General features: G+C 50.8%; 1 protein-coding gene across 2 annotated transcripts in view; it reads left to right on the top strand.

The window, feature by feature from the left end:
- Positions 1-11,388, top strand: part of TRAM2 (translocation associated membrane protein 2) — an 81,172-nt gene extending 69,784 nt beyond the window's left edge. For both annotated transcript variants that reach the window (XM_033217432.1, XM_033217433.1), the window contains 6 exons: positions 459-543; positions 1,166-1,236; positions 2,656-2,760; positions 3,051-3,194; positions 4,070-4,233; positions 5,545-11,388. In XM_033217432.1, coding sequence (XP_033073323.1) covers positions 459-543; positions 1,166-1,236; positions 2,656-2,760; positions 3,051-3,194; positions 4,070-4,233; positions 5,545-5,618 — 643 coding nt within the window. In that variant the 3' untranslated portion in view covers positions 5,619-11,388. The remainder of the gene's footprint in view (positions 1-458; positions 544-1,165; positions 1,237-2,655; positions 2,761-3,050; positions 3,195-4,069; positions 4,234-5,544) is intronic.
- Positions 11,389-12,818: the final 1,430 nt, after the last annotated feature.

Below are 12,818 nucleotides of genomic sequence, written 5' to 3'. Positions count from 1 at the left end.
CGTGAGCCACTGCACCTGGCTGCCTTTCCTGAGATCCTTAAGAGCAACAGTAGCAAAGGACATAGGACTGAGTTAGACCCTTCCCTTGCTGCTTAGAGCGGCTCGTTGTGTCTGTATATCTGCTGGTCCCCATCTCCATCAACAGTGCTCTGTAATCAGCTCCCTCCTCAAGGCTGAAGGATTCCTCCTCCTCTGCACTCTTTTAATCATGTTTGTTTCTTTCTGTGGACTTTCCGTGTCCCTTTAAGTGGTCTTGTATGTGGAACAAGGGCACAGGCCAACGGAGAAGCCAGGGTCCCAGGCTCAGGGTGCGGCGGTCACTGGCCTCACTCCCTTGCTCCTGGACCAGCTCCTCACAGGCAGAGTCTCGGCCCATGCTTTTCCCTCCCGTGCTTGGCCAGCGCCTGCAGGGACACTTTTCTCTATCCTGCCCTTGTGACTTGCCCCCTTGTCTCCAGCTTCCAGGTGAAGTTTTTCTACCTATGCCAGCTGGCCTACTGGCTGCACGCACTTCCTGAGCTATACTTCCAGAAGGTACGGAAGGTGAGTGCTCACTTCTCCCCCTTCTTGGAGGCCATTCATTCACCACTCCCCTCCTGCTGTTCCCAGGGGTACCTCCCTTCCTTCCTCCAGAAGCATGGAGTATTGGGTGGTGATAGGAATATGTTCGGGGTTGAGCAACATGCTGAGTCATCTCTTGGAGAAGTGCCATGTAGACCCCCATGAGTGTTGTCCACCAGTGTCAGTCTCTTGCCTGCCTCTTCCACCAGACCTGTGGCTTTGGAGGAAACCTAACTCTCATCTTCTAGATGTCAAAGGAGAGGTCTTTGCCATTTCCATAGTCTTTTTTAATTTTTACTTTTTATAGTTTCCTTCTGAATTATTTCCAAGAGCCCTCTTCTCCAGTCCCTGTTTCTTCTTTCTCAATCTAAACCTCGCCCTCTGACACTAGACCCAAGGCTGCTGGAATTTGGGAATGGACCTGAATGCCCTTGAATTTCAGCAGCCTGGTGCAGTGGGACTGTGGGACTCGTGGGACATGGAACTATGTATTAAAGCAGCCCAGAGAAGCTTGGCGTTGTCTCAGCCCCCTGCACTTTTCCCCCTTCCCTGAGTCTTCAGTTAGGGAATTAGCAAATTTACCATCTGCTTCTCTTGTTTCCAGGAGGAAATTCCCCGCCAGCTCCAGTATATTTGCCTGTACCTGGTGCACATAGCTGGAGCATACCTCTTAAAGTGAGTGAGACCATGGAGCCAGCCAGATTTCCTTGCCCTTTTATGTCCATGCATCTGCCCACACAATCATATAATTATCAGGCATTTGTTGACACCCTCTGTGTGCCTTGCACCGTGCTAAGACTTGACAATACAAAGATGGTAACGGAAGATTCTTTATCTTCAGTGGTTCATTCTCAGTCTGAAGAGACAGTTATAGACATAAGTAAGGAGAGTTTAGAATGATGAGCATCATAACACAGTATGTATCATCTGCTCTGCAACCCAGAAGAAGACCCTCAACAGAGAGAGCCAGGAAGACTTCCAATGGATGTTGGCCTTTGAACTATGGCTTTGCAGCTTGAAGGCTTCCCAAAGCTGGGCTCTTGCCTCACGGTGTCCAGTGTAAACACTGCTAAAGCTCGTAGCCCTGGAATTCCCTTCCCTTTGGTTTATAATGACTTGGAGAGTAGGTCTCTCTTGGTTGATCTAGAGGCAGAAAGTATTGCTATAATGTCAGTTCTCGAGAGTCTCTTTTATGAAAAGAGTTCTATTGATGGTAATAAGCTGTGTCATTGATAATTTGGGCTTTTGCTGAGTGTTATCCATGCAGTAAAAGAGAGCACCCCACACTTTCTCTAAGCTGGCACTTACAGAGCTCACTGTGTGTAACTTTCTGCCTAGGTGCCTGGAAATCCCGAGGTGCATTGGACTAGGTCCTTGCAGCAGGCATCCTGTGCAAATGACTGACTTGGATTAGTGAGATTCAGGCAGGGAGGGAGCTCTCGAACTCTGTCTCCTGTCTCTGGTGGCCTGTAGCACCATCAGTTCATGGATGGGTCTTTGAGGGCCGAAGGCTGTGGGGTGATGCCAGCTCTGCCCTTGTGTTGGATGCTCATGTGTCACATGCATAACGGGTCTAAGAAGCCAGTCTGCACTGTCACCGTAGCAGTGGTGAGGACCGGGAAGAATGTACGAGCAGGACCACACAGAAGGAGCACTTCCTGCTTCTGCATGTATCTCGGAGCTGTGAAGACTTGGATAATGGAAAGTCAGACAACAAGAACACTTCATATTCCTCTACTCAGAGCTCAGCAAATGTGTTCTGAGTACCTTTTATGTGCTTGGTTCCAGCCAAGGTGATGAGTGCAAGGTGCTAAGTACTGTGAAGGGCCTGTGCCAGGTTTGCAGTGGGAGCAGGCAAGGGCATCTGACCGAGACAGGACAGCTGAACGGCCAGCGGGTCTGTATTAGGAAAAATGTCTTAAAGGTGTGACAGCTAAACCGAATCCTAAAGGATGGAGCAGAGCCAGCCAGGGAACGTGGGAGTGGAAAGCAGAGTTCAGCCAGGCACAGGGGACAGCCTGAGCCAAGATGCAATGGCTTCTGCCCCACACAGCATCTTGGAAGGAATGTAAGGCTAGTCTTTTTCCCCCTCAGCCTGAGCCGCCTGGGCCTGATCTTGCTGCTGCTGCAGTACTCAACTGAGTTCCTCTTCCACATGGCTCGACTCTTCTACTTTGCAGATGAAAACAACGAGAAACTGTAAGTGGGGCTGCTGCAGGCTGGCCTGCTTAGAGGCCTGGGCAGGGGTTCCCCCTGAGGCCCGGAGGGTTGGAGGGTCCCTCCCTGGGTGCACACTGCCCGCTTACCTGCAGGGGGTGCCCTCACGTTATTTTTTTCTGGAACATCTGAGTTTAGATATCTTGTCCCTCAAGCACTTTCCCCAGCCACCCTTGAATGCTCTTCCCACTTGGGGTCTCTTCTGGAGAAGTAGGTGAAGATTCCTTCAAGGGCGCTAAAGACTGACATCCCTCTTCTGCCTCTGTGGGCAGGTTCAGTGCCTGGGCTGCTGTTTTTGGGGTCACCCGCCTCTTCATCCTCACCCTTGCCGTGCTGGCCATTGGCTTTGGACTGGCTCGCATGGAAAACCAGGCATTTGACCCCGAGAAAGGGAACTTCAACACTTTGTTTTGCAGGTGAGTCGAGCAGAAGTCCAGGGTGATGAGCCAGGGCTTCCTGAGTACCACAAGCAGCCTCCTGAACTTGGCACAGCCCCTGCAGAAGGTCTGGAGGCAGCAGACCCTTTAGTCTCCCACATGTTGTTATTTTTTTTGGAAATCTTTGGATATCAGGCCTGAAGGGAGAAGAGATAGCAGCCTCTTGTTCCATCCAAACCATCTTCACCCCCTGGTCCTGGTTTGCTTAGACTTAGTCCAAATGGGAGTCCCGTACATTTGTCTGGCACTTCATGGCACACAGAGACATCACACTTAGTCTCTCAGTTGATATCATTCTCTTCTTCTTGTGTGTGGGTGCTTTAAAACTGTGTGCTCAGTGGCTTGGCCAGTGGCCGCCTGTACCAGTGAGAAAGGCAGCGAGGAAGCCACTATTTCCCAGAGCCCCTAGGCCCAGGAGAGGGATTTGTCCAGGGTTGCTCCACTTGTAAGTGACGTGTTAAATGAGAAGCCACTCTTCCAGAAATTCAGATCATTTGAATTCCACCAATATTTGTGGAGCTTACATTAGTCTTGTTCTGTGCGACATGCGCAAAAGAGACACAGCCATGGACCCCTCCCTTGTCATGGGAGTAGCGTGATTGTAGAGCTGTCCGTACGTCTGTCGCCACTTCCTTCCCATCTCCCTGGCACACGTGATGTGTGCTGGAGCAGACTGACCGAAGCACGCTCTTCCTGGTGATAGTGGTGGTGTGGAAGAGGGCTGGCGGAGAAACAGGAGCTGATGAGCCATGGGAACTGCAGGGCCCCTGGCCCTTCTTCTCCCCTGCACAACCCAGCCACAAGGCTGTGAGCCCAAGCCCCGGCCTCAGCCCGCCCCGCCCCGCCCTCCGTAGGCTCTGCGTGCTGCTGCTGGTGTGCGCCGCCCAGGCGTGGCTCATGTGGCGCTTCATCCACTCCCAGCTGCGGCACTGGCGGGAGTACTGGCATGAGCAGAGTGCAAAGCGCAGAGTCCCAGCTACACCCAGACTACCAGCCAGACTCATCAAGAGGGAATCTGGTGAGTGCCAGGGCCCTTGGCAGAGAGTGGAGCCAGGGAAGTCTGGCTGGGATGGGTGGGAGGAGCCAAGGCACCAGGCTCCTTGGGTGCTCCCCAGACCAATCCTGCCAGCTTCTCCTTCCTGACTCCTTCCTCAGGGCTGGGGCTCCTAGCTCCCTGGTTGGCACGTGGCTGGGTGTGGGCCAAGGACAGACTGGGTGGGGCTGGCCCTAACTAGGCTGGGAGCCCTGGCCACCGTGGGGCAGGGCAGTGGCTGGGCGGGGAACTCTGGCAGGAAGCGTGTCCTCAGGGTGGCTTCTGGACCCCAGCCAGCTGCTGCTGCTGCCGCCGCCCATTCTCAGTGCCGGACAGTGGCCTCTGTCCTCACCTGCCCTTTTGCTCCACATCTCAGCCTGCCCCTGCCTCCCAGCTTGCTGGCTCCTCCTCTGTCTCCAAGAATGACTCACAGTGACACAGTGCTAGGTGGGGGGTAGGGGTGGGACACCCACTTCTCCTTTGGCCCCTGCATGCACTCCAGTCATCACCTACCTTCAGCAGGTCCCCAGGCCCTGCCAACCCTGCACGTTCTGCCCAGCCTGGGGGCCTGTCTACACTGGGCGCTGCTTTCTGACTCACCTGCTTTTTTCTCCAGGCGGCCACCTGGTTGGCAAAGGCTTATGTGTGTTTGAACCAGACATGTGCGCAACTGGGTGTGTCGCAGAGTGAGGCCTGGCTGGCAGGGGTGGTATGGGGCATAAGACTGCAGCCAGTACCTCTGACTTTGAGCAGGCGCACGGAGGTATTTTGAACAATAGAAAGAGCACCATTTTTCTGCCAGAGGAGTGTTGGGCATCCGCGCGAGGCCTTGTTCCTACAGCCTCTCGTCCCCCTCCCTTCTGTGGCCACTGCTCCTAGGAGTTCTTGCTGAACTGGAAATGGGCTGACGCCTTGCAGGGGCCTGAGAGGAACTGAGGACGTTGAGACAGTGACAGCATCTCAGTGATTTCGGCGAGTATCTAGCCCCAGCCTCGGGCTTGGGCAGGGTGGCCTCTGTTGTTGCTGAGTTACTGTGCGTCATCCGAGGCCCTTCCTGCTCAAGTGCAGTCAGAGACCAAGCTTCTCAGACAGGGCCCTGGGGAAGACAGGACCCCCCTGGGAGCCATCTGCTGGCTTCTGTTTGCTGTGCAAGGCTGCAGCCCTGCGCCCCTTTGGTGCATCCACGTGTAGCAGCCGGGCTGCCTGGGCCCTTTCCTTGGCCTGGCCCCACCCTCCCCTCTCCTGCCTTAGCTGCAGCAGAAACACCATGTGTCCTTGTCTCTCTCCACTTCCCAGGTTACCATGAAAATGGAGTGGTGAAGGCAGAGAACGGAACCTCCCCACGGACTAAGAAACTCAAGTCTCCCTAAGGCCAAAGTGCTAAGAACAGGAATCCTCTTGGTGGGGGCCCAGCAGGGGGCGAGGAGCCCACGCCCCTCCCTCCTCCTTCCTGCCTGTGATGCTCCATCTCAAACGGCCGAAACCTGTCTTTCAATGTGGGGTTTCGCTTTCTTTCTTCTTGGCTTTCTCTTACTCTTCCACAAACCATTCTCAATAAAGCCAAAAATCTTTCTCTTTCTCCCCCTCAGGCCACCTCCTGTCCTCACTCCTGTCCTGTGCTGGCTTTTCCAGAACCCCAGGCACCGGTGGCTGGCACCTTTCTGCTTGCTCTGTCTCTTCCCTCATGGCTGCTGCTTTTCCTTTTTACTTCCTAATTTCACTTTATCTTGCCATTTTTCTGTCTGATTTTTATAATGGGAGGGGAGCTAAGATTGCAGTCCTGTCTTTCGGTCCCCCAGGGCCTGCCAGTCAGAAGCCTGGGGCTGGTAGCAGGCCCTCAGTGGTCCTCATGCAGATGGGCAAGAAGAAGAGAGAGCGGCCCTCTCGGATCATCATCTCCTTGGTGCTGATTAACTGATGAGATATATGATTCCAGTTCTGCACGTACCATCTTGAGGCACAGCAGCCACTGCTCGTTGTAAATGCCAAGGCATTTGGCTTTGGGACATGACAACTCAACCCAGAAGGATGGTGTGAACTCAGTTGGGTCCCGTGACTTGAGCGCTTACCAGTGGCTGGCCGCGGATTGGAAGCCAGCCTGCTGTCACTCTGTGGGGGAGACACGTCTTCCCAGTGCTTAGAGCAAGAGCAGATCAAACTGCACAGCAGGCCCCTCCAGAAAGGTAATGGTGGCAGAACCCACAGAAGAGTCGACCTAGGCCTTTCTCCAGCAGTCCCAGTCGCCGTTTGCTTTTTTAGACATTCACAAGCATTCAAAACCAAACCAAACAGCGGTTCATAAACCTGCCTGAGATATGCTGGTCCTCACCTCCAGAGCCAGCCAGCCCCATCAGGGGCCACACTTACTACCTTGACTTCATCTCTAGCTGCAGAAACACGAAGCCTCAAGGGCTTCAGCCCCATGCCGGTCCCTTGGTGTCCAGGGAGGGTCACTTGGACCACTGTCCATCTGGCCGCCCTTGTTGAGTGTTCTTTGGAATTGTCATTTGTTGAGCACAACTACAGCATTTTAGGCTGCATGAAACCATGACTGACTGAGAATCACTCTCTGGGTAGACGATAGGCACCTTTCTGGCCCCTTCCCTCACAGATTCTTTCCCCTCCCCTCCACCTGAAGACAAGGCCTCCAAGTCCTTATGGTGCCTTGTGAGGACTTTTAGAAGGGGCATTCAGCTTTAAAAAGGTCCTAATAACGGCCGGGTGCAGTGGCTTATACCTGTTATCCCAGCACTTTGGGAGACTGAGGTGGGCAGGTCATCTGCGGTCAGGAGCTCGACACCAGCCTGGCCAACATGTTGAAACCCCATCTCTACTAAAAATACAAAAAATTAGCCAGGCATGGTGGCAGGTGCCTGTAATCCCAGCTACTCGGGAGGCTGAGGCAGGAGAATCGCTTGAACCCAGAAAGCGGAGGTTGCAGTGAGCAGAGATTTTACCATGGCACTACAGCCTGGGCAACAAGAGCAAAATTCTAAACAACAATCAAAAAAGGTCCTAATTAAGAACCTCCGAACTCTGTGCTGAGGCGAAGGGGAGTCGTTCTTGGTCGGTGCAGGAATCTATGTGTCATTTGGTATACGGGTCATCCTCCTGACATCACAGCAGAAACCAAACCTGAATTTAGATCAAAAAGGGGAAAATGGGTCTTTTCATCAAGGCAACTCCCCTTCTCCAAGTCACTTACATCATAGATAAATTTTAACCTCCCAGTAACTGAGGGATTTGTTTCCTAACGCCATTGGAGGCCTTCATCCCTCTCCACAATAAGGTTGCAGAAATGGGAAGAGCTACCCGTGGTTGCTTTTGATTACCCTTAGGAAGTGAGACAGTGTTTTTGAAAATATGCATTTCCCCCATTTGTCCCTCTCCTTCCCTGACACTTCTCTGGGCTGCACAGCAGAACTGTTGGTAAAGGGCAGTTTCGGTATCAATACAGCAGACCTGATACGGGAGCCATTTCAGTCAAACAGCCCCGACAGAGGCTGTAATTGAGTTCAGGCCCCCCACCTTGCCTGGTAACTGCAAATGGCGTGTTCAGCCAGCAGCCTCCTAAGCCCACCTTCCTCCCCCATTATAGAACACCCATCCTGGGTGCTCTCCAGGTTGTGTCATTGGCAGGGCTTCACATGCAGGAGGCCTCTCTCAGGTGAGCCCAGGTTAAACCGTTGAGTTGTGCCTTCAACAGATATGTATGGCATGCTGGGATGTGCCAGGTGCCTGCGCTGTGCCAGATGCTGGAGAGGTAGTGTTGAGCAGAGCAACAAAGTCTTGCCATCAGGCAACCTTCATTCTCATGCCTGTAGGTTTCCGTTGCTCTGTCCCAGGACACCTGGCGTGCCAGAGACTCCACAACTTCATGTGCCTGTCTCTTGCAAGCTTTCCGTGCTGCCAGTACATCATGCCTTGGATGTGGTCCCACCAGCCCAGTGGCTGGAGTCAGCTTAGGCTCTGCTTCCCGGTGGACAGGAGTGTGCTAGGGGTTATTTTATGTGAAACAAAAACCCTGAGACCGTGAGTGGGGCTGGCATCTTGCCAGCCTGGGCTTCAGGGATGTTTGGGGAGGAGGGTGGTTAGAGGGTGGTTGTAGGGTACTTTGTCACCCCCCACCCCGCCCACCATCCTCCCTGGCACGTTTATTTCACAGCAGAGCCAAGTCTTTGGCAGGTCGACACAGACTATGTTGCCAGAGCTGAAATAATTCCACATCCTATGAGCTCGTTGGGCTAGCGTGTTCTAATTTTGGTCACTTTGGCTGTTTTCCTCAGTTTGATGCATTTTCTCCTGCCCCAAAGTGCCAAGCCATTTGTGAAGGCTCCGCCAGACACCTCCAAGCTTGAGAGTTCGGCACCATGCACCAAGGGCAGGAGGAAAGACGTGACCTACCTCAGCAACTGTGGCCTCTCGACAGCCCTAACTTCAGTTTGTGGGGAAGCCGACAGACACAGTGGGAGGAGAGGGAGGTGGCGCTGGTGGACCAAGGATCCGTGCTACCGGCTCCCCTCCTTGGAGGTGCAGTGATGATGGGAGTTATTTTTACCATCCGGGCGCTGATAGCTGCACTATTTATAAATTGCATGTGTTCCTTTTGAAGGTAGGGGATGGTTCTGGGCAAAGGGGGAGCAGGCTGAGCCAGGAGGGGAGCTACTGTCCTCCCTTTCGAGTCACTTCTAATCCTGTGTGTGTCTGGCCACCAGATGGAAATGGTTGCTGAGAAACTTGTCCATGTCCCAAGGCATAACTTCCCAACATGTAAGAAACCCCAGTAGACACCTTGCTGCCCTGGCCACATTCACAGATCCTTGTCTTGACCAGAAGCCCTGGGACCCTAAGAACGCCTGAAGCTTGAGGCGGGTGTGTGCCTCTGGGGTCTCTCTTTGGACCTCCTTTGTCAGTACCCCTTGACCTTTTTATCAGCAGCTAATAAGAGGTTGGATGAAAGAGTGCATCTCATCCCAGGATTCCACAACAAAATTCTTATCTTCCACGGATGCTTTAATCAGAAGTGGGTTGCCGACTCCCTCTGTGCCTAGAAAAGGCCTCGGCTTAGATTTCCTTTGTATGCTTTAGCCTTCCTAGTTGGTGTTTCCTAGGCCTGGTGTGAGAGAGAGGGGAAGTCTGCACATAACTCATTCTCCCGCCTAAGGGCCGGCGGCACAAGTGCACAAACTTCAATTCTTGATGTTCTCAGCTCTCTAACAGAGGGAGTGCTGAAAGCTTGTGAGTGAAGACAGTAGTGTGCTCTTCCTCCTTCACTCTGCCTTCCGAGCTTATGGCTCCTTTCCTCAGGAGAGGACTTTAGGGATTATTGGAGGATTAGGTCATTGTCAGATGACTGGAAAACCTAAATAGGATCCCTCTCCTGCCCAAGGTTGTCCCAGGGAGGAAGACTTTACCAACTTCTCACTCTTTACCCCACTTCTCGCATGAGTGTTAGCTCCACCTCACAAAGGCTGAAGACCAGTTCCCCCCAGTGAGAGGTGCCTCATTCTTTTATGGAGTTCCCTGGACTGGCAGAGCTATAAAGAAGAGCATTGGGATTCGCAGTCTCCATGTAGCCTTTCGTGCTTGGCAACCCCTGTAGACTTTTTGTCCCAAGCAGATTGCACATGCGTGTGTGTGCGTGTGTGTGTGTGTGTGTGTGTGAATAAGTGCCTTACTTTGCTGTGTGGTTTTCACTTGTACTCCGTGGCCAGCCCTCAGCTGCCAGGGCTCGATGGCTGCTTCTCACAAGCAGCCAAAGACACCATACCTCAGTACAGTTACATATAAAAGGGACACGGATTGTGACAGTTTCGCCGCATTTGTTTCAAACCCCGCTGCCCAGCATTAGGGTCTGTGGCGTGTTCTGTTTTTGGTTTCTCCCTTGTGTCAGTTGTCTTCTGGCCCAGCTGGGTGGCTGTGGAAGTCAGTGAGGTGGTCCAACCACAAGCATACCTATTAAGGGAAGCCCAGAGTTTCCAGCCCCTCTTCAAAAACTCCCGTCTGGCCCCACATAGCAAGCCCTGCTTCTCCATTATTTTCCCCACCGCCAGATTTTTTTTAAAAGGCACGCTTACCATAACCTCTTGTGGTCTATTTTGCTTCCCATTCAGCCCAAAGTTTATATGATAAAGGAGTTTACTTTTACTTCCCAGTCTCAAGTGCTAACACATACATGTCTGACTGTTGCAGAACAGTTTGAGCTCCTAATTCAGTGTTACCTTGTGTTAGTCGCAGCAACCCTCTCCCCTGCCCCTTGCCTGTCCACGTTTTTCTCGCTCTTCCGGGTTGTGCAATAACTCTCCCAGCCGGTGGTCCTTTCCACAGCCTTTCTGTCCCTCAGAACATCTAACTGGGGGAGAAATGGGACCCATGGGAGGGGTAGTCATCATCCCTCACACAAGAAATAGCAGCCACTTTCCTTTTGTTGCTGTCATTCTCATCCTGGGTGGGTTTCTGTGACACTCTTTTAGAACATGTAGCATCATCTTAGAGGTCTATTTTTACAAAATCTGTTGAAGAGGAAAAAACCATTCTCATGATGGGGCTTAAGTCATTGTCCAGGAATAAGATTAGTGTGGTGCCCATAACATCACCATCACTCTGCCTAAAAGCATTCGAGAGCTTCTTGTTCACGTGGAGAGGAAGGATATTTTGCCAAGCAGCAGCCACAGGTGGATAGCCCTGTTCACCTGATAGGCTGTGGCTGTGATAGTAAATATAATACTACCGTTTCCTTGGGTACAGATTTGAGTGTTCATGTGATGAGACTGTAAACCTCATTTTTCAGTTCCTCTGTTTAAAAAAACATCTGAAGGATGAACTAAGGCTGCTGGTGCCCTGAGCAACTGATAATGCAAATGTGGACAAATTGTCTGTTTTCTACTCTAGCCTGTTCATATGGACCAAATTTCAACAAGGAACTCAAGGAAAATTTGTACCTGCCGTATTTATGCTTTCATGTAAAAGGGTTGGGGGGAGGGGTGTCTTTTTACTTTTGGTGAACTTTTTTTCAAAATCATTTTTCCACTGTTTCTGTCTGGTTTTAAAACAAATTACAGTTTTGTATGGATTTTTTAAATGTACATTTTGAGACATCAAATATTTTCTGAAATAACAATAAAAGGCAGAAAATGATCAGAACTGTCTCATAATTTCCTTGATGTGCTTTTATACAGTGATGCTTTTAACATGGATGTTTATGTTTGCTTAAAGGAGTTTGCAATGAATTTTAGCCCTCGTGTCTATTATTTTTCACTCTATTAGTCATTTCTTATGTATCTCGACCCGTATTTGTCCATTGTGGTGATATGAGTTAGAGAATTAGAATTAAGGATGGAGAGTCAGTTATGTCAAGTGCTGGATAGTAAGCATCATTTTTATTTGAATCTTTAATAGTAAAGTGGGAAAGGGGTTTTCTTAACATGGGGTTTTGTGGGTAGGAAGCTCCAGAAATAAGCACATCATCCTTGATGCCTACTATACTATGACGTTGTTTAGCTTGGAGGAAATGAGGTTTCGTTTGTGTAAAGGCCAACAAACATGTTGGTGCTGACTAGAAGACATCCAAGTGTTAGTAATAATGGCAGGCAGTGGGGATCGCTGGTGTCACTTACATGGCTGCTGTTGCCTATAGCTGCCTGCTGTGTTTACCAGAACCATCTTTGGAGAGATTTCAAAAGATGAGTACAGTTACAGGTGGCAGTTAGTCAAGGACACCCATGGGGTGTGAGAATTAAAGAGGAAATGTTTGCTTGAGGTGAAAGTGAGTGGTTCTGATGCATGGCAAGCTTCATTGCAGACTTGGGTCCTGCTCTGCCATAAGAAGCCAGGTGAACTAAGCAGTTAACCTTTCTGAGTCTTTTTGCTCATCTGTGTCAAAAGTTTCATGTTTTGCGAGGAATGGTGGTGAGAGACTTAGAGATACTGAATGCTAAGTTCGTGGTACATATAAAGCACTCAAATTGGCTTTTGAAAATGAACTTATGTGCCAGCAGGATATTCAGGAGTCACTTACCCAAGTGACCCTTGATTCTCTGGAGACATTTAGAGAAGTCTTCTCTACCTGTTTGTCCCAAATACCCTCAAAGCCTATAGATACGGATTTGATACACCTTAATTTGATGGTATTTTCGAGGCCCCCCTGGTGGTGCAGACAAGGTACAGGCCCAGGTTTCTGAGTAGTGGCTAACTCACAGCCCATCTTTACCCACAAGGCAGATTTTTATTAGTCCCAAAGCGGTAAGCACTATAAGCAGTCTTAGTCAAAATCTTCAGTTAGACCTGATAGCTTCAGCTACCAACGCTAATCTTAATTGTCTCTCTGTCTCTGTCTCTGTGTCTCTCTCTCTGTGTCTCTCTCTGTGTGTGTGTGTGTGTGTGTGTGTGTGTGTATTAGAATCTTTCAACTCCCTGGTGGCCAATTTGAAGTGATGATCATTTCTGCTTCCTAAAATACTGCTTGCTACAGGCTAATGCTCAGCTCTCTTCTGTCACCTGAGCCTGACACTCCAGATGCATGCCAGCTGTGACTATAGCACAAGGTAATTAGTGACATCCAATGGCTGCAC

Source organism: Trachypithecus francoisi, unplaced genomic scaffold (genome assembly GCF_009764315.1).
Source record: "Trachypithecus francoisi isolate TF-2019V2 unplaced genomic scaffold, Tfra_2.0 Lachesis_group10, whole genome shotgun sequence".
NCBI lineage: Eukaryota > Metazoa > Chordata > Mammalia > Primates > Cercopithecidae > Trachypithecus > Trachypithecus francoisi.
The sequence above is the reverse complement of the archived record's forward strand: the minus strand, read 5'-3'. Positions and strand labels throughout refer to the sequence as shown.